The sequence below is a fragment of the Vulpes lagopus genome, chromosome 9 (assembly GCF_018345385.1).
Source record: "Vulpes lagopus strain Blue_001 chromosome 9, ASM1834538v1, whole genome shotgun sequence".
NCBI classification, from domain to species: Eukaryota; Metazoa; Chordata; class Mammalia; order Carnivora; family Canidae; genus Vulpes; species Vulpes lagopus.
Window position 1 is genome coordinate 37,086,185 of NC_054832.1, and position 22,755 is coordinate 37,108,939.

Sequence of the window (22,755 nt, forward strand, 5' to 3'; positions counted from 1 at the left end):
CATAAATCTAATAAATCTAAACATGTGATACAATTATATAGAATGCACCTCCTCCACCTCCACCCCCCCCCCCCACCACACACACACACACACACAAGAGTGCAAATAAAAAGAGAGAAATCTGATTAAGATTAGTGAATTGCCTGGAGAAGGACAAACATGATATGGTCTCATTCATTTGGGGAATATAAAAAATAGTGAAAGGGAATAAAGGGGAAAGGAGAAAAAAATGAGTGGGAAATATCAGAAAGGGAGACAGAACATGAGAGACTCCTAACTCTGGGAAATGAACAAGGGGTGGTAGAAAGGGAGGTGGGTGGGGAGTGGGGGGTGACTGGGTGACGAGCACTGAGGGGGGCACTTGATGGGATGAGCACTGGGTGTTATGCTATATGTTGGCAAATTGAACTCCAATAAAAAATAAATAATAATAAAAAAAAGATTAGTGAATTGCCAATAGCCTAATTGGGATAGTGTATTATAGTTTTGAAAGATGTAATCATTGAGAGAAAAGGGGTAAAGGGTGGTATAAATGATCTCTCTCTAGTATTTCTCAGAATAGCATGTGAATCTACAATTATCTCTAAATAAAGGGCTTAATTTAAAAAACTTAAAAAATATATATATGCCCTTTATTTTCCTTGCACATCGTTCTCCAAAAAACAGATTCTCTACGCATTTTTATGAACATCATATTAAAATATTTAAACTCTATAGCCCTCCAAAGTCATTGCTCAGTAGCCACTAAAGTGGTACTACTTAAAGAGACAAGGCACTATTATTTAAAGAAATTTTGATACATGTATATCTAAACAATTATGATTCCTTCATGTATGCATCAAACAATAAACAGTAGCAACTGGAGGCCTAAATTCTTCACTGGGGAATCACTTTACTGCTTCTTATTAAGGAAATTAAACAATATTGTTATACTTGGCTACCCTGGGATAGAAAACATGTGACTCAATTTTTTCTTTCTTTTCCTATCAAAATGAAATTAATACCAGTACAATCTCAAGTCAAATAAATGGACAAAAAAAGTAAGAGTTCTTGAAGCCTAATATTTAAAAGTTTATAATTCACATAGGAAAATTTTTCTTGTTTTTTTCCACATGGGAAATTTAAGGAATTTTATTATGGGGAATATGAAAATGAATGGATAAAATCTTTTAATCTAAATCTTTTATCTTGACTCTCATTCTGCACATTTAAGAATTTTTTGAAGGATAACCTAAGTCAATGCACATAAAGCACTCAAGTTAAGTAAGGATTTGGGTAAGCCTAACATTCACTTTGTACTTGTAAACATCCTCTCCACGATGAGCCTCTAGGGACATTTAAGGAATTTACTGAATAAACTCCTCAGTACATATCAAAGAATATTTAATTTGACCTAAAACACTTGGACTGCTTGGGAAAAAAAAAAAGCAACCTGATCCCTTACTTGCATAAAACGGCCATTTAATGAAAAGACTTACATGGTAACTGTAAATCTTAGCCTTACTGATTCCTGATTTTCCTATTTCCTTGCAAATATTTAAGACCTATTAAAAATGTTTTAATCCAATCATCTTGATTTTAAAATTCAGCCATTTCCTCTGTGAACCGAAAAACAAAGAACTGAAAATGGGGGCAGCCTGGGTGGCTCAGCAGTTTAGCGCTGCCTTCAGGCCAGGACCTGATCCTGGAGACCCGGGATTGAGTCCCACATCAGGCTCCCTGCATGGAGCCTGCTTCTCCCTCTTCCTGTGCCTCTCTGCCTCTTTCTCTCTCTCTCTCATAAATAAATAAATAATAATTTTTAAAAAAGAGATATTGAGGGTTTCAATTCTCTGTAGACATGACTATATAAATTAACTTCTTAACATAGTCCCTCCTACCATTATGATTTCCATTTTCCCAGAACACCTGAAAATTTTAAAAAATGGAGCGACACGAAAGGGAATATTCAGGAGATACAACTAATTCAGACTGAGAGTGTGGGAAAGCGAAGCAAGTAGACCACAAAAGGAATAATGCTGGGGACTGAGTCTAGGGGCAAGAACCAATTATCTTAAATGATATTCAAAGAGCAATCCTGTTCTTTCATTCTGTTTATGGTACTTGATTAAATTCCCAAATTCTCCTCTTTTCTAAAGTCCAACCCATAAATAAGAAAGTTGATTAAGCACACACACAAAAGAAACCCCATCACTGACCCCTGACTAGGACTTCATATTTTTTATGAATGGCAATAATAATATAACAATGAGGGAAACATTATTGTTTAATATCACATATGTGACCAAAAAGTTTTGATAAGAAGTATTTTAACTTTTATAGTACAATTCTAAGTACAGTGAATTCTGAAATAACAGTCCCAAGATAACTACTCCAAATATGCCCATATTTTATGCTCTTTTCTAAAATCCTAGGCAAACACTTCTATTTTAGGCATCTATGTTGGTAAAAAAAAAAAAATTACAGAATAAAAATGCATACTAAAGAAGTGGTTATCAAATAGTGGCAGTTTTCTTGGCACATTTTTGGTTGTAACAACTTGGAAGGTCTACTGATATCTGGAGATTAAAGATGCTGCAAAATCATCCTAAAACGCACCAGACACAAAGAATGATCTGGTCCACAATGTTAACAGAGCCACTATCAAAACATTTTTCTGCTCTAAAAGAATACTGAAGTCACCAGTAAATTAGTTACTGTTACAATTTCTGTGTTGTAGTCTATTTTTAGAATCTGTCAAGATGATAAGAAAGACACTATTTAGTGAAATTCCAAACAGAATATTGTCATGGCACAGAAAAGGAAGGTAAAGATCACTGGGAATGTTCAGTGGTTACATTTAATGTAATCTACTACAGCTGATGGCTCAAAAGAAATAAGCTGTTTCAAAACTGAAATTGGCAGTAATGCTGCAAAAAGGTAACTTTTATTTATAATTTAGAACTAACCGAGATTTTCCTCCTTGATGTAGATAGATTTCCTTGAACTACTATCAAGACCACACTGACATCAGGGCAAAAAATGTAGATGGAAAATTTTGATCACCATTCCTTAGGGTGATTTTGTCAAACAAGAATACCAATCACTCTCTCCTTCCAGAATATCTTCAAAATGTGTCTTTTCAAAATTATTCATTTGCTTGGAAATAGTGTAGATTCTAATCACAACAGCTGCTCACCTGGTAAGCTAATACTTCATAAGTTGAAAAGTCCTACAGGCTAAGAAATGCCAAACTAAATGGAACCTTAGAAACAATCCTGAGCAGGACTTCGCAATGGAGGGTACTTATACTCCTAGGCATAAACAGTGTAAGCCAAGGAGTACAAAAAGTGACAAAATAAGCACAGTAAGTCTTAGCTAAGGAACAACTTAACCTATTCACTAAATGAAAGAGCAATGGTATTAAATTCTTTGCAGTAACCTACCACCTACCAAGTACCATTCCTCTAAGACTGTTTACTTTGGACTTTTCCATCCTTCAAAAGCTCTGCATAACTTAAAAAATTAGTACCTGGTTTCCCTGGTGGACTGTTATTACCAACTCATCCTCATTGCACGCCCCCCTTTTGTTTGCAACTTATATCTGGTTAAAAGCAAAACACTGCTATTAAACTTTATGAGGCTTGGGCAGCCCAGGTGGCTCAGTGGTTTAGCACCGCCTTCAGCCCAGGGCCTGATCCTGGAGACCTGGGATTGAGTCCCACATCAGGCTCCCTGCATGAGCCTGCTTCTCCCTCTGCCTGTGTCTCTGCCTCTCTCTCTCTCTCTCTCTGTCTCTCATTAATAAATAAATAAATAAAATCTTAAAAAATTAAAAAAAAACTTTATAAGGGTGGCTCAGTGGTTTAGCGCCGCCTTCAGCCAGGGCCTGATCCTGGAGATCTGGGATTGAGTCCCACATCAGGCTCCTGCATGAGCCTGCTTCTCCCTCTGCCTGTGTCTCTGCCTCTCTCTCTCTCTCTCATTAATAAATAAATAAATAAAATATTAAAAAAAAAAAACAACAAAACTTTATAAGGCTGAACTCTTTTATCTATAACTTACTAGCTGTACCTCAACCTCATGTAAGTTAATTAGCCTTTATGTACCATGGTTTCCTCACATGTTTAAAAAAGAGAGAGAAGAGTAAATATACCTCACAGGATCATTGTGACATTTAAGTAATGCAATGTATGCACAGAGCATGGGATGTGTCTAACACATAGTAAGTGCTCAATAATTGTAGTTACTCATAAAGGAATTGAATCAATTTAGAAAAGTTTAATTCAAATAGAACATATAGTATATCTAAATATGCCAACCTGACTAAAATCTAGAAGTACATTTCTTAAAATACTCTTCCATAGATAGCTCAAAGTTAGCGTGGTACAAAGATGTTTTCAGGGGCACTGGGGTGGCTCAATAGGTTAATTGTCTGCCTTCGGCTCATGTCATGATCCCAGGGTCCTGGGATGGAGCCCCATATTGGTGGGGGGGGGGGCCTCAGTGAAGCAAAGAATCTGCTTCTCCTTCTCCCCTTCTCTCTGCTCCTTCCTTCTCCTCTCCCGCTCATACTCACTCTGTCTCTCTCAAATAACTCAATGAAATCTCTTTTAAAAATATGTTTTCAGCAAGACCTGAAAGGTAGAAATGAAGTAGCAGCCATATTTCATAATCAAAATGCCAGCATGGCAAGAGGTGGTACTACTGCACATGCATGTCTCTGCTGACCTGCTGGTCACCTAGCTGACACAGGTTGCAACCAGCCCCATGGCAACTCCAGCTTTTGCCAAATCTCCTTCAACTTATGTGACTCCAAACTAGAAGCAATGTTCAGTTAGCTATGTGATAAAGGATACCATATTCTCTCACAAGATACCTGTATCATCAAAGTTGGAAATATTAAGAGACCAAGTTCCACCAAAGCTCACGGTTCAGAGGTTCCCATTTGTCTTTGCTTCCCCTTAATTCATGTCTGGCTTCCCTTCTTGATTTTCTGCCTTACCGATTTCAGGTAACAGCCCCAAACAGAAAAGAAACAACGTCCAGGGATCCCCTGGAGAAATCTTTTAAATAAATCCTTTATACATGTATCTGCTAGTGGTCTACTTCTCTGATTAAACCTTGACTGAGGGCAGCCCGGGTGGCTCAGTGGTTTAGCGCCACCTTCAGCCCAGGGCATGATCCTGGAGACCTGGGATCGAGTCCCATGTCAGGCTCCCTGCATGGAGCCTGCTTCTCCCTCTGCTTGTGCCTCTGCCTCTCTCTCTCTCTCTGTCTCTCCTGAATAAATAGAATCTTAAAAAAAAAAAAACCTTGACTAAAGCACAATTTCTACAAGGTACACATTATTTATTGGTTCAGATTATTCAATTATGGGGATCCCTGGGTGGCACAGCAGTTTGGCGCCTGCCTTCGGCCCAGGGCGCAATCCTGGAGACCTGGGATCGAATCCCACATCAGGCTCCCGGTGCATGGAGCCTGCTTCTCCCTCTGCCTGTGTCTCTGCCTCTCTCTGTGTGATTATCATAAATAAATAAAAAAATTTTTAAAAAGATTATTCAATTATGCTATAAATTTAAATAAACAGAGGGATAAAATTCCTAAGAAATATAGGACAGTAAATTTTAGACAATAAATTACTATCTTATGAAATATAGGTAAAGCTCACAAAATGTGTAAGCAAGCAGCTTATGAAATACAGGTAGAATTCACAAGACATGTTAAATATCGATAGTAAACTAGTAGTCTATACGGGTCAAAGGAGAGAAAACATAAACACTGCATGCCACACGATGTTGCTAGTGTGGTCTGTCCTGTTAGCATCCTATCCTAAAATGTGCTGACTCCCTCTCTCTATCCTCTAGCTTCTCACGTGTGTTCTGATCTTGATTGTTCTCTGATGCAAACTTTTATATATATTTGACTTGTAATCTGCGTTATAAAGTTAGTGATTTATTATTTTGGAAGCAAGTCCATGACAGGCAGTTATTTTCAGCTGAAGTTGCTGTGTGAGGATTTTGTTAATCTGACACTGTGAGAAACTTAAGTATACACTGTAATTTACGGTGTAAAATATATAATGTAATCAAAAAGTTTTGATAAGAGGTACTTTAACGTTTATAAAACAATCTAGTACAGTGCATTTTGAAATAACAGCCTCACAATAACTACTCCAAAATGCCCACTAAAAAGTGCCTAAAATCTGCACATTTAACATTAAATTTTGTATCTTACAGATTGAGATACCCAAGTAAAATAGGAATACTGAAAAACTGAATGGAATAAAAAGGCTAGTATTTGGAGGAAATAAGTACTTAATAATTACTTACTTCAATAGCTTGAGAAAGTGAAAATTATCATGAGACTGCACTTACTTAACTTTAATTACTTTCCCATGTTCATACCATCGCTTGGCTTCTAAGTTTCAGAAAAAGAGTCTGATCAACTGCCGAGTTAAAAAGATCTCCTACTGCTTTTATCTTTTAGAAAAGCTACTGTCTACAAAGATCTCCCCCAAGAAGCATGGAGTATGAACTAGAGGACTGTTCATGTCTGGTTGCTTGTATCCCAGCCTGCATTCATTACTTCACCCCATTAACATTCCACGCTGAGAGTCCTTTGCCAGTTTTATGAGGCGAAACCACAAAATGTCAGGTTAACAAAATCCTCACCCAGCAATTTCACCTTAAAATACTGGCTGTCAAGAACTTGCTTCCAAGATATTCAATAAATCACTAACTCTCTACAGCAGGTTGCAAGTCAAATAAAGGCAAAAATTTGCATCATAGCAAATCTACATTAATCATTAGAACACAAGCTGATTATTTAGAACTACAACTTTATGGAAGAGAGTACAGCAGTATAATTTCAAGTGTACCTGGTAGCCTATCCTAGTTTTTAATTGTGCTTACAGTTATACATTTGCACTTCTATAATTTATACATTTCTAACTCTCTATTACAACCATTTCCAATCATTCAGACACTTGATTTGAGTCAACATGATATATACTAGAGAGGAGCTTGGAGACCTCAACTTACTGGTTCAATTCCAGGTTCTGCCACTTATGAACTATGTGTCTTTGAGATGGTTAATAATTTCCCTAAATAAGAAATCTCATCTTTGCATATATAGTCAGAGTTAAGAAAGTCAGAGTGAGTATAAAAGGGAAAAAGGAAGTGCAAGGAACAGTTTGTAGCGTAAGTGAAAATATGCCTATTAAATGCATCAACCTGCACTTTTTCCTTTGTTCAACAGGAATGACAGAATATGAATTGGCCAGGCCTAGGTACTGTATGATCATCCTCCAAGTTAATTATCTCACTTGCATTGCTAATATCCAGCTTTCATGACAATTATTAAACCATGTTGGATAACTATCCTGTAAGCAAGTATCTTTAAGTGGAATAGCCCATGCTTGAATATATATCTTCACACTCCTTTGTTGATCATGCTGCAAATCTCTGAAGAAGCTTCACAGTGGACTTTAACCACTCTTAGACTACCCAAATGGACAGAAATTTATTCCAAAGAAACATGAAACCTATGTTATTCTCTGGGCTCGAGTTAGTTACTTAAGAGCTCCCTCATTAAATATTTATTGGACAACTATTAAGTACCAGGCATTACAGCTATCTCAGATTTCTCATCAGGACCTGGAGAGGATCATCACTTTTTCAGGCCTTAACTGTCTAACAAAACAATGGGTAGCAAAGGTGAGGGCTCCAAACTAAATAATGTGTATGGCCTATGGTACTGACATGAGAGCAGGTCACACTGTCCCATGCCAGTTTCCCAAAGGAAAGTAAATCATATTCTGAGTCTATTCAATACTTTTCTGACAAAAATGTAGTTTGTATAGGTCATGCTAAGGACCTGCATGATTTAGTACAGAATGCAGAGGAGAATATACATGAGAGCAAACTATCAAAGACTGAAGATAACAATGTTTAAAAACCACTGCTGAAAGTTTTCCATGTGTCCTTGTTTCCATATTAATAATTATTATTCCTCTTCTTTTAATACATTGCAATTTTCCAAATTCCTTTGTAAATACAGATAAAATAGAATAGGAAAAGAAACCAGCATGCAACTCTTCCAACAGCAAAGGCTTTTATATATTTATGCTTCCCACCTCTAATAAAAAAAATATACAAGTCTTTGATACAGAATGTGGACCGTATTCATATTAAATTCCCAATTCAATCATTCATGCTCTCAATCTCATAAATTGAGAAAGTTGAAAAGAAAATATTGGGCAGCCCGGGTGGCTCAGCGGTTTAGCACTGCCTTCAGCCCAGGGCCTGATCCTGGAGACCCGGGATCAAGTTCCACATTGGGCTCCCTGCATGGAGCCTGCTTCTCCCTCCCTCTCTCTCTCTCTCTCTCTGTGTGTGTTTCTCATGAATAAATAAATAAAATCTTTAAGTTTTTTTTTTAAGATTTTTTATTCATTTATTCATAGAGACAGAGAGAGAGAAAGAGAAAGAGAGAGAGGCAGAGACACAGGCAGAGGGAAAAGCAGGCTCCATGCAGGGAGCCTGACGTGGGACTCGATCCCGGGTCTCCAGGATCACACCTCAGGCTGCAGGCGGCGCTAAACCGCTGCACCACGGGGGCTGCTCTAAATAAAATCTTTAAAAAAAAAAAAAAAAGAAAGAAAAGAATATTAAAAACTCAATTAAAACCCTGTAATCATTGTTCACATTAGACTATTAGGACCAAGAATCATGCATGTTCCTCACATTAAAAATTTACTTTTTTCTTTCTATTATGTTCTCCTAATATTTGGAGACTACTTTTATTCACAAAATTACACTTGTATACCCAGAGCAACATAAAGATCAGCAACATACTCTTGGTCTCCCCAAAACCTCAGAAAACAGAATCTATACTCGAGAATAAACTGTCATTGGCAATTAAGTGAAAATATTAGTGATCTCTTAGCACCCTAAATCTAATTATTAAATCTGGCCTTACTAAATGAATATATTTTAGTAGAGCACCTATACATTTTAGTAAGGTAGGAGATCTTAAGTACCTGCTGAAAAATTTAACCATTTAGCCATATACTACTATTAATAAAGAGCAGTCAATAACAAATGACTGACTCTAAGAATGAAGCTATGTAAATAAAGATAAAGCAAGCAAACCAACAACTGGGATTCTCATCAGAATGATAGAACTAAAGGAGCACACCGACTTTGGACACAGGCAAACAGGCCCTGATTTTAATGTGTTCTCTAACACTTAAAAGCAGCCAGTTTGGCTTTCTCCAATAAATTATGACACAGAACGCAAAAAGAGACTTCCTAGGAATTTATGCTTTGATAGGCAACTCAAAGGATACAAAATTCTACCTTCTCTCCTGCATACACATAAAAGAAATCTAAGAAGTCTAGAAACCCCTTGTGTTACAAACAGAAATTAGGTTGAATACAATTAGTTATATTATGTTATATTATATTATATATTATATATATCAGTTATATTATGGTTATATTACGGTTATAGTTATATTATGGCTAGGTCTTAATCCTCACAATACCCCATATCATATTTCTTGTATGGTAGGAGTTATGGTAGGAGTTAAATAAATGCTCCATAAGCTTACTAAGCAAAACAATAAAATGTCATTTGGAAGTTAAGTGAAATTCTAAATGTTATTCAAATGCAAATTTAAAACTAAGTCTCAGTACTGGAAATGAATAAAATTTTATCTATGTGCAAAAACTAAGTATAGATTATTAAAGATTTATTTGAGAGAGAGAGAGAGAGAGAAGCAGTCTCCCTGCTAGAGTGTGTAGCCCAACACAGGGCTTGATCCCAGGAGCATGAGACCATGACCTGAGCTAAAATCAAGAGTTGGACACAACCAAATGAGCCACCCAGGCACCCCAAAACTGAGAATAGGTTAAAACAAATTTTAACTTTTTATAGGTAAAAGAACACACAGTCATTATCTAAAATCCTCAAGATCTTTTTAAGTTGACTCATAAAATTCTATATGAAAGAATCTTTGGGTTTTAACACAACCTAAAACCATTTGAACCAGTATGAATTTTAATCAGACTTTCGGTAACTTTACGGAATGCTTCAGGATCAGACTTCGGTAACAGAATCTCAGCTGATAATAGCTCCTTTTCTTGTAGAAGTGACCAAATGTTTAAGAATAATCGGTTAAATCATATGAATGCTAAACATTTGTTTCGCTTTAAAGATCATAGCAATCATGGGTCCAAAATCAATCTTAAACTCTTAGTAACTAAAGGGCAAGGGCAAGCAGATTTGCCAAAGCAGCAATGCCTGACCTGAAGGTACCTGGAAGAAAAAAAGAAAGAGAAAACAGAAAATGTTAGCTTTTGCACACTGCAAATATCAAAGCAAAGTGATTGCTTTAAAAACTTTAGTTCATGATAATCATCATATATTTATGTGGGTTAAAATTTTAATAAACATTTGAGGAAAACCATAATACTTATAAGGCTCATCATTCTATAAAATGCAGAGCAGCATTTACAGATTAAATGCTTCCTCTTTTAAGAATAAATGGGATGGCAATTTAAAAAGAAGACTAGGAGTTCCTTCCAACATTTTCAAAGTAATTAGTCTCATTAAAATTGCCAGAGGTGGGGATCCCTGGGTGGCTCAGAGATTTGGCGCCTGCCTTTGGCCCAGGGCAGGATCCTGGAGTCCCAGGATCAAGTCCCGGGTTGGGCTCCCTGCGTGGAGCCTGTTTCTCCCTCTGTCCGTGTCTCTGCCTCTCTCTCTCTCTATCATGAATGAATAAAAAAATAAAAATTAAAAAAAAATTGCCAGAGGTACTATTCCATCTTAGTCTGTTAGTAAGTAGTTTGAATTAAATAGGATAAAAGTTAAGTAAGTCGAAAAAATAGGACAAAGATAGCAAATATTTATGGAGGAAGCACAATACAGAAATAACAGTAAGAGGAAAAAGAGCTAAAATAGAGGAAGAAATTATTGGTGCATTATTTTAAAAATCTACATAACAAATAACAAAGATCAGGATTAGCAAAGGAGGGAAGATTCTGAACCTTTTACCATATATGGCCTCCACCATCACCGGGACATTAGCAAAACAACAAATAAGAAAAACATTAGGATTCTGGGAAACTTGTGCTTAGAGGTAGACCCTTATCCCACAGGTCTTTCAAATTGAAAGCAAACCATCATATTTTGAATTTAATGCTCTCTGGGAAACTGGAGGCCATAATCCCAAAGAGACAACATGCTAATTTAAGATTCACAAATTCCACAACACAAGAAGACACAGATGATAGGTCTGGAGCCTGTTACAAGCAATCACTTCCTCACATACTTTCAATACTGGAACACAGTGTGACACATAGGAGTTAAATAATAATAACAGTAAGCAAGTATTTATTAAGTGCCTACTAGTATTGAAAAATAGCAAAAGAGATACAGTCTCATTCACATGAACCACATGTCAGGTACCTAAAATATAACATATTATCTATTTGATTTTGTAAGACATTATCTTCCCAGTTTTCCAGAAAGGAAACCAAGGCCAAGAGAAGTTACCTATCTTGTCCAATATTACAAAGGCAGTACGAAGTCAGTAAGTGGAAGAATTTAAATTCAAATCCAATACTATGACTCTTGCCTGCATCCTGTACCATTAGTTCTACGGTCAGTATATTCTATGTGAGGATTGTACCACCCTCTAGGGGCATTTTTGGAAATCAGTGTTTCTGGTTGTCATAATGATTAGGAGACACTACAGATATTAAGTATCAATCAAGAATGTTAAAAGCTGTTCAATGCTTAATACAACAAAGAACAGATCTGCTCCCTCCACAATTTTCAAATATGTGCCAGGCATTTGTGTAAATGAAAAATGTGTTTATAATCACTTGAACCTAGAATTTAACTCCATTTTATATCAAAACACAGAGTGGTTTTTAACCCACTTTTTAAAAACCCCAAGAGTTCCAGAAATTTAACTATCACTATACAGGAGAAAAAATATGAATCAATGAGATTTTGACCAAGAGGTGTTTACCATTTCAGAAAGTCACCTCATTCATGACTATTCTATTTGAGTGTTGGCACTGTCAATTTATTAAACATGTAGTTAGGCAAAACTTATAAATGTCCCAATATAACACATGGCAGGCAAAATGTCTTATCATGTCTTCTAGTTACATTCTAAATATTAAAATATATATATATATATTATTTTCCTCTTATTCCTCCCTTAATAATGATTATGGTATTATATTGATTTCTCTATAAGTTATCAGCTTAAAAACATACATTAACTATGAATTTTACATCAAGATAAAAAAAGAACCTTAGAAAATACTGCTCAGAGAAAGGAGAGTTAGATCTTATAGGGTTGAGAACCACCACACTATATCATTGTGCCCCTAATTAAGACACAACTACACTATATCCTTGGCCTCACTATAACACAATTGGAATCATCCCAATTAAAAGAATCAACTCTACTTATGAAAATCTTTCATAGGTTACCCTCAATGGCAAGATAGTTCCTTAAATTGAACTCAAGTTCCTTACTCTAGAATTCAAGTTTGTTTATTTTGTCTCAAGATGAACTCTGTGCAGGATAGCAATAGCCAAACTAAAGGTACTATATAAAGTCTGTATTTTATCACTGGAATGGGTTAGTATCTCTTTTCCTTACTGTATTTCTTGATTAAGTGTTCAGTGAATGTTCACAAAATGGTAACTGATTCCACAGCATTCTTATTTACAACTCTTTTATAAATGTTTTCTCACAATTTTTTGATTTAGTACATAGACCCTAATACTACTCCTTTTCAATATGAAAATTCACAAAAAGAAGGCTTAATTTGCAGGGGTAGTAAATTAGAGCAGGCATACAATGGCAATAACTTAATGTCTGAGTTTGAAAAATAAAGTCACGGCTTAAAATGTTAATTGTGAATTAAAAGTTTTCCAAGGGTCCTCTAATTTCCTAACACAAAATACAGCAGTTTAGAAATATATATATAGGAAACAAGTATCCTCTACTAGCTCATGGATTTTACAGAACCTTGGTACATACGCCAGATTATGACAAAACTTTTTAAATTTTTATTTCTTTAGAAAGGGGGGGAGGGAAGGAGCAGAGAAAGAGGGAGAGAGAGAATCTTAAGTAGGCTCCATGCCCAGCATGGAGCCCGATGCAGGGCTTGATCTAATAACCCCAAGATCATAATCTGAGCTGAAATAGAGAGTTGGATGCTTAACCTACCGAGCCACCCAGGTGCCCCAAAACTTTTTTTAAAAGAATGAGGTGAATAACTCTTGCCCCATTGCAAATCTTTGTTTTACAGAAGCCTTCTAATACTTCTTACTTCACAGATAAAACTAAGATGCCACTGGTTATATAATGACTTAGTGGTTCAGCTTTGCTTTAGACCTTTTTCTAAAGTTCAGGTCAAAGGCTTCTCACTAAATGACTGTGCAAGATACACTCTGTTTATCACCAGATCTGGAATCACAATCAAAAGGTCTTCCTTCTAAATATGGCAAGCAATGCCACAGATGGAGCCATTGCCACTTTTAGCCATAAAAGCTGATCTTCAAACTACATTCTACACCACCAATAAAGTAGCTCCAAAACCATATACCATTTCTTGCTGCCTCCATGCAGTTGCTTTTTAGTTACATCACTGTCCCTACATATCATACTAAAGATATTATTAATTCTATGACTAAGCATGATAGAAAAGTCTTTCATAAAGTTGACAAATCAAAGCTGCCAGTGTAACAGGAAATAAAAAATAAAGCCACCAAGCAGAAAGGTAGTTTCACTTAAGTTGTCCATTGGGCAGAGACACAAAAATCTTTGGGAATTTAAACCATAAACTAATATTCATTTAGACCTACAGTCTGAATCCACTACCAGCAAAGTCCAAAAAATTCTCAAGCAGACAACTTAACTTATGGTCATCTCAAGTTGTAGTGCCACCAGATTAGTAGCAGAAGTGACCAGATACTTCCTTCTAGCAGAACTTGAACTCAATTAAAGCCATTAGCAATTGTTAAATATCACATATTAAATAGTTTTTTCGAAATTTTATTTATTTATTCATGAGAGACAGAGAGAGAGAGAGAGAGAGAGAGAGAGAGAGAGGCAGAGACACAGGCAGAGGGAGAAGCAGGCTCCATGCAGGGAGCCTGACGTGGGACTCAATCCCGGGTCTCCAGGATCACACCCTGGGCCAAAGGCAGGCGCCATACTGCTGAGCCACCCAGGGATCCAAAAATCACAGATTATACAAGGACTCTTCTAAATTTCAGAGATGTTAAAATACAGAAAATTATAAAACTAATAACCAATAAAATAGTAAATAAATGCTTTCAGAATTAACAAAAACAAATGAAAGCATAGTTAGGAAACAGACAAAAAGAGACTCAGTATCTCAACATTCAGGGCTATCAAAGGAGAAAAATAAAAAACCAAAGTTCTAGCTAGGGAATTACACTTTCTTGCTCACAAACCGGAAGCAACCTCCAACTTAAGGAGTGAAGTAAGACGGTTAAGTTTCAAAATTTTTCTTTGTCTTTATATGTGTCATTTCCTGTAAAATATAACTGTGTAAGCTGTAAAGTCCAAAAATAGTAATTTCTAACAATTTTTAAAATTCAAACTGATAAAATTAATATTTTAGAATATAATTAAAAAGGAAATTAAAGCTTAATCCCATTATCTCTGAAGTCAAATAAATAAGCAAACCTATATATATATGAAAAAATACAGAATATATATATGAAATGAATTATTTTTGCTCTTTATCAAAAGACTAAAGATGACAGGTGTATTTTTGTGTGCTCTTTAATGTTAACCAGATTCAGATTCACGATTTTATCAGTACTGAACCCATTATTAACTCTTTGACAGATCCCTGAGTGTTCTTTAACTCATGTACTAATACTTGTTTAATTGAGTTAATTAATCACAGCCTAACCAAAATATCTCAAACAGACCTCACACAGCATTCAAAGTGTAGCTTGAAATCTAACCCTCCCTCCCTTTTCTTTAAACTGGCCTGGGGGATGAAGTCAATAAATTGTCAATTAATAACATACTTGCTTTGATGATTCTTCAGTAATTTATTGTCATCCCACTTCATAAATTTTTAAGTAAAAGTTCTGGGATTTCAAGTAAGATACCTCTTTCATGGGAAAACTCAGTTTTAAGAGTTTTCTTCTGCCAATAAACCAATAAGACAAACTAACTGATAATCCTCCCCCACTATACCGTATAGGAATAAGCACTCAACCAGTGAAAGTAATTTGTTCCGCCAATGGCACAGAAAACTACTCAAATTAATTCATTAAATAGATCTGAATGTTAGTTAGTCTCTTACTTTTGGTTAAGGCCTGGGTTGAACTAGCTTATTCATAGACAAAACAGTCTTGAACATAGTAGTGTCAGTACAATACATGTAACTATCCCATCCACTACCAGAACAAAGGTGCTCTACTGTTTATATGCTCTATAACTACTAATGAGAATTCACTACACCCAAGACCAGCCTCCCCTAAACAACATCCTCTTCCCACTGAAGTCTGATATCCCTAAACAATAATGAAGACATATAATCCCTACCACATTAGCCTTGCTTGCACTCTAGATATCACTTTTACCTCCTGTCCACAAAGCCCTGACCTCTGTACTCAGATTCTTGGCCTTTTATTCACTCCCAGGGCACACTCCCAAACTAACATATTTATCCTACCCATCCAGCCTCTTGTCCTGTAAATGACAGACTCCTGACTTCATGTCCTCCAAGGACTAATCTTCTAAAAAATTTCCCAGGTGCTCTTAAAATCAACACACTGAACCCTCTTCACATTCATTACAATGAATATGCAACATAGAGAGGGAAACTTTTATATTTCTAGTCATCTGATAAAATAAAATCAGTATGTATTACTAAAATAAAAAATTAAGAGTTAAACAGAGTGATGCTCTAAGTAGGCTAAGTGAGAGACATTTTTAGTAGGCTCTATGCCCATTATAGGACTCAAACCCATGACCCTGAGATTGAGCCACATGTTCTACTGACAGGGTCAGTCAAATGCCCTGAGAGACATTTCTGACAGTGACTAGTACTCATGAGAACAGACAAAAACAAATTGTGATTGTCAAAGTGGTAAATAAGTAATGGAAAGAAATGCATGAATGACTAATGTCAAATGGGCAAAAGCTTGGGTTTCAGTCCATTTCCTTATTTTTGTGTCTTGAGAACAACTATTAGCAGTTAATTCTCATTATCTCCCGTTAAAAACAAATTTTCCATGTGACCATTACCAAAGATATTAATCTCATTTAAGGCCATTTTGTAACTGGATAAACTTTTATTGAACATTAACCATATGCCTAAACCTAAATATTAAACATTAAGAGATAAATAAGGGGCGGGGGGGACCTGACTGGCTCAGTCTGCATGTAACTCTTGAGTTTAAGAGTTGGGGTCTTGAGTTTAAGCCCCAGGTTGGGAGTAGAGACTACTTTAACAACAACAACAACAACTAAATAGTAAGAGTCACTGCATTTGGGCTCCTCATAATTTAGTGGAAAACCCTGACAAAAATAAGTCATAATTTTTGATAAGTGTTTTAATAAAGTATTCAGAATAGGTTACAGAATGTAAAGAAGCAAACATGAAGGGACCTAACTTGTTTTAGGAAAGAAGTATGCAAATGCATTTTCAATGGAAGTAGAGCTTCAATTGAACAAAACAGGGAAGAGAAAAGCAGGGAGAGCTTCCTATGCACTGAAATTATATACACAAATGAAAATGGAACGGAGAACAGCATTTTGTAAGACTGAAAATGACCAGGGATCCCTGGGTGGCGCAGCGGTTTGGCGCCTGCCTTTGGCCCAGGGCGCGATCCTGGAGACCCGGGATCGAATCCCACGTCGGGCTCCCGGTGCATGGAGCCTGCTTCTCCCTCTGCCTGTGTCTCTGCCTCTTTCTCTATCTCTCTGTGACTATCATAAATAAATAAAAAAAAAAAATTAAAAAAAAAAAAAAAAAGACTGAAAATGACCTGATGGGATGAGCACTTGGGTGATATACTATATGTCAGCAAATCGAACTTCAAGAAAAACAAATTTAAAAAATCTATAAAACTGAAAATGGTTCCACACAGTGGGAGAATACTGTATATGTGAAAACACTATACAATATTAGAGTTGTAAATAGTGCTTAGAAGTCTGAACTTTATCCAGAAAGCAGTGAGGGAGTCATTAAAAAGTATTTTAAAAGGAAGGGGCAGCCCAGGTGGCTCAGCGGTTTAGCGCCGCCTTCAGCCCAGGGCCTGATCCTGGAGACCCAGGACAGAGTCCCATGTCAGGCTCCCTGCATAGAGCCTGCTTCTCCCTCTGCCTGTGTCTCTGCCTCTCTCTCTTTCTGTGTCTCTCATGAATAAATAAACAAAATCTTAAAAAAAAAAAAAAAGATTTAAAAAAGTATTTTAAGAGGAAGTGAAAGGATCAGATTTGTCTTTATAGAGAAGCCTTAGGATTTGGTGACTGCATAAATAGGAAAGATGTGAAATGAAGGAAGGGAAAAGTTTAGAGCAATCGCTAGGTTTCTGATTGGACTAATAATACCACCACTCATCAATACAGAAGAATGCAGGTCGAAGTACAAGCTTAAAGTAAAATGGGAGAAAAGAAGTTGGAAGTGCTGCGTCTAAGGTGCCTGTGAATTATCTAAAAGAAATTTCTCACAGATAACCAAAAATTTATCTGCTGCTCAAGGAAAATGCTGTCACTATGAATATTAAGGGATAATACAAATTTAACATTTTATCTTTATAGAAATGATTGGAACAATCCAATGTTAGACAATAGTATCACCTCCTTTTAGCCACTGGAATCAATTCTTTATTCTATGGGGGAAAAAAAATTTTCTTTTAAAGCAATCACATTTGCCAGCGGAAATGAACTTCATTAAAATTTTCCTTCTTTTCTTCTACCTGAATATCCTCTCATAGCAAAGTGATTTCAGATAAACCAGGAAATGAAGACTACTTTTTTGGGTTTTTCCCATCACATACTTTTGTCATTACAATAAAAACTACTAACATTTGTATGTACCAATCTTACTCTAAATACTTTACTTATATGAGTTCACTTGATCTTCATGACAACCCTATGATGTATTATTATTCTTATTTTACCAATGAGAAAGTTGCTATAAAGTCCAGAAACTTGCCAGTGATTGCAGAGATAGGACATAGGAGCCAGGAATCAGTGTGATTTCAAAACCCATGCTTTTAACCACTATACTATGCCATCTGTCATAAATCATATTACTCTAATAAATTAGGATTATGCAAATAACAAAATTTACTCAGAAGCTATGGAGAACTACAGATAGAAACAAATAAGTAGATATGAGCATTAATGGAAAAACAAATCCCCCTAGTAAGAAATCTTGACTATATCTTTACTTAATGAGAATCTTTCAGGCACTGAGCCACACACAGTACTAAATAATCACACACACAAAAAAACAAACACTCTCAAGGGGCACTATGTGTGTCGGAGACTATGCACAGGATTTCTGTAGCTGCCTCAGAATCTTATTACTACTAGAATTTCACTTTTGGAGTCACTGATCCTAGAATGCAAGAAGCTTCAAAATATTTAAAACATTCTTCATTCTTAATGACACCTCAATTCCTTCAATAGTGGTATCACTATAGAGAAAATACATGGAGCAATGGTGCAGTATGAATTACATGGAAATCTGAACCATAAGAGAAATGTGTGCCCATTGTCTCTAGCATCAATTTCATAAAATAGTCATGCTTTCTCTATCTCTTCTCTTTCTCAACTGCTTTTAAACAACAAATTTAGACCTTTTCATAATATTATTCATAAGGCATAATTTTTACTTGGCATTCAGCATCAAAATACTGAAATGCTAATGTGAAGTGCTAGGAATTACTAAAAGTCATTAGGGTTTGTCCTAGTATGGAGCAATGGCCAGGTAAAGTAAACTAATGGCAGAAAAATCACTATCTTCAAACCCCTGGATGATGTCTTGAGAGCAGTTTTGGTGCATTAGAAAATATGAATGGCCCTGCCTTCTTAGACGGAGTTTCTTTAGAGACAGGTGAAGTAAGGAGCTACATGGAGACAGAACTACAGTAGTAGTCCTCTTACTTGATACTATGATGAGTAATTTAGTTGATGGCAAAATATAATCAGTTAAATTAAGAAGTCATTAGAAAGAATATATCTATATCTTAAACATTTTATTTAAACATAAAACAAAAAAAAAATAAACATAAAACAAAAATGTACATTTTTACTGATCTTTAGATGTAGATAAAGTCAAGAACTTCAAATCCAAGTTTTACCTCATCTTATATAAACACCTTTAATAGATCACATAACAATTACTACTTTCAACTTTCTTTAAAAAAAAAATAAACTTCCTGTTCCATAATGGAACTACCATAATAAAATGAGATAGCACCCTTAATATGGTGCCTGACACTAATAAGCACCCAAAAAGTGTTTAATATTTTAATTATACACACAGAAATTCATTTATATAAAATGACATCTTAATATATCTCATCCTCTCAATAATCCTATGAAGTTGGGTAGTATTTATTGTAATTTCCATTTCCCAGTTAAGAATATTGAGGTACACAGCTCATAGTAATAAGACCCAATAAATGATAGAGCTGAGGTTTGAATCCGGTGTTAGAGGAATGCAGGCAATTGCCCTTGAACAGGTAAGTGAAGGAAAAGGAGAACTAGTAAGAGAATACAGAAAAAGCCATCATTATCTTCAAGTCAACCCCTTTCATAACTAAAACCTAGGCTGGAAAGAATAAAGCATTTAGGATCTGGAAACCGTACTCTTATTCAAACAGCTATTAGAGTTGGTCACAAACTCAAACTCTCTGATTCGTGAGTACAGCAACCACTTTAAGTCACTACTCATTGTGTTGAGAAAAAACTAATCAGATTTTCAAGAACCATTTGTTTGGGATACAGAAGATACCCAACATAACAATGTTACTATGTTGCAGTTGCAAACTGTTACAGTATTTATTCTACAACCAGCACTCTACTGAGATTTTAACTGACATAATTATTTTTCAAAAGATGACATAAACTTAGTAAGAATGAATGATCTGTTTACCAAGGAGCAAATTAATGGCTCATGTGCTATTCACTGAGGTATAACCAGAGACAAAGAAGCTCAGGTAATATTCTGGGATGGAGTTAAGAGAGGGATTACCAAACAAGACCACATGAACTGATAGAATCCTGCCTAACTGTGTTCACCCTTGGCTTTAGATACATGGACACACACGTGTGCATGCGCGCACACGCACGCACACACACACATACACCTTGCTTAAAGAGATCTAAAATAAGACAAGTACAGGGAAGGATATCAAAGGATAGGACTCAAAAGGAGGAAATTTAAGGATTTATAAACCTACAGATCTGATCTTATGAATAAAACTTTTCTTTGCTAGCACATGCTCTTTCTAGATCAGTAGGTTATAGTTACATATTCATGTCAAAACAGCAAAGCAAACTACTTAGCTCATGTTAATTGTAAATTTTTTTAATGTAAGGATAGACTAAGAATCTTCAAATTCAGCAGAATTAAGAACCAAAACCTAAATTCATGTTACATATGGAATCATTCTGTTGATGAAAACTAAAAAAAAAAAAAAAACACTAGTAATAAAAAACCTGCCAAAACTGCATTAAATACTTCACATACTGGGATCCCTGGGTGGCGCAGCGGTTTGGCGCCTGCCTTTGGCCCAGGGCGCGATCCTGGAGACCCGGGATCGAATCCCACGTCGGGCTCCCGGTGCATGGAGCCGCTTCTCCCTCTGCCTATGTCTCTGCCTCTCTCTCTCTGTGTGTGACTATCATAAATAAATAAAAATTAAAAAAATAAATAAATAAATAAAAATACTTCACATACATAAGTTTTTGTAAGGTTTAAGTAAAATTAAGTAGTAGGTGCTAGCTCTTTATATTCACTATCTTTAATCTTCAAAACAAACTCTACAAGGGAGTGAATTTGTTTTCCAAATTTTACAGGTGAGAAAATGGAACTCAGGGAGATTTAAGTATGTTTTCCAAGTCATAACAGTAAAAGCAAATACATATTTGAAAACAAGTTTGACTAATTCTAAAGTCTAATTTCTTTCTCTTAAATGATGCTGCAAACAAAACTGAAGAAATGATTTGTAAAATAACTATGAGTAGATATAACCATTAAAACCTTCTAGAAAAAAATAAATTTACACATCAATGACTGAGCTATTTGACCTTTCAGAAATCTCAAAAAGAGAACCTTACTGTTAATAATGTATTAAGACAACAAGACTCATTTGAATTCTCTGCAGAGTTAACCATTTCCACTTAAAATTTGTAGTACAAAATTAGAAAAATCCAAATACGCACCAATCATACTATCTACCAAGAAGAAATCAATTATATATGTAGACATAGAACACTACAATGTCAAGAAAAATTAGGATGAAAAGCTGTTTACTAAAATAGAAAGATGGCTCTAAAACACAGGAAAGTGATAAAGTAGGTACAGAAGAGAATACATGGTATGAAAATTATTTTTCCAGGATTGTGTATTTATACATGTAACCATATAAAGTGTCTGAAAGGATGTATGTCAAAATATCAGCCCTAGTTAGTTACTCTTTAGGTCATAGTATTTAAGATAATTGTAAATACTTCTATTTATTTTTCTTTTGTGTTTGAATTTTTGCACTATTTATCGTAAAAAAGTATTTTCATTTTGAGAAAAAGAATCAGCACATGATTTTACATATTATTCAACATGAACATGAGGAGTAATGATATCTGTTAAATAAATCCTTAGAAACCTAATCAATCCATACAATGTTTTCAAAAAAAACCATATGTTAGTTTTATAACAACAAAAATAGCTAGACACGTTTCCAAATTTTACCCCCCAGAAAAGTTACAAACACAATGACAAGTTTATTAAAAATTTATGGGTACTAGAACAACATATGCTCTTCCTATTTTTGACCAGGTCTGGGATAGAAAAGTTATATACACATGCAATACTGAAAACATAATTAAAAGACTCACAAAGAAGTCAAGTGAATCAATTCTAAACTCATCTTTTGTATTAACATTTACAGTATATACATATATCCATATTTTGTTGCTCTTGACATGACTTATGACCAGTCAGATTCAATCTTTCAAATTTAGAACAGGTCCCTTCTGATCATAAAAAACTAATATTTAACCTTTTTTTTTTTTTTTTTTTATTTATTTATGATAGTCACAGAGAGAGAGAGAGAGAGGCGCAGAGACACAGGCAGAGGGAGAAGCAGGCTCCATGCACCGGGAGCCTGATGTGGGATTCGATCCCGGGTCTCCAGGATCGCGCCCTGGGCCAAAGGCAGGCGCCAAACCGCTGCGCCACCCAGGGATCCCAACCTTTTTTTAATAACACATTTCAAAATACACTTCTCTCATTACCTCTTTTCCAACTATGTTGTTTAGAAGCATATCGTTAACCTGTACATACAGTTACTATATAAATAAATGTCATGTGTATTAACAATCTATTACTTTCTGATATTATCTCCCTCTTTTGTACTGCTTAGTTATTTCTGCAAAACCTTCTCAATATGGCACCAGCATAATACCTCTAAATATATGAACATCAATTGTTTGTCAATGAGGATATCTTA

The 22,755-nt window shown here is 35.6% G+C and overlaps 1 protein-coding gene across 15 annotated transcripts in view; it reads right to left on the minus strand.

Moving 5' to 3' along the window:
• The window catches only part of VPS13B (vacuolar protein sorting 13 homolog B), a 739,627-nt gene that overhangs the window by 484,118 nt on the left and 232,754 nt on the right, over window positions 1–22,755 (minus strand). Inside the window, exon 20 of one of the 15 annotated variants that reach the window (XM_041768650.1) lies at window positions 10,036–10,302. The exons of the other annotated variants lie outside the window; for them this stretch is intronic. Coding sequence (XP_041624584.1) covers window positions 10,247–10,302 — 56 coding nt within the window. The 3' untranslated portion in view covers window positions 10,036–10,246. Of the gene's footprint in view, window positions 1–10,035; window positions 10,303–22,755 lie in introns of those variants that run through there. 15 annotated transcript variants of the gene reach the window in all.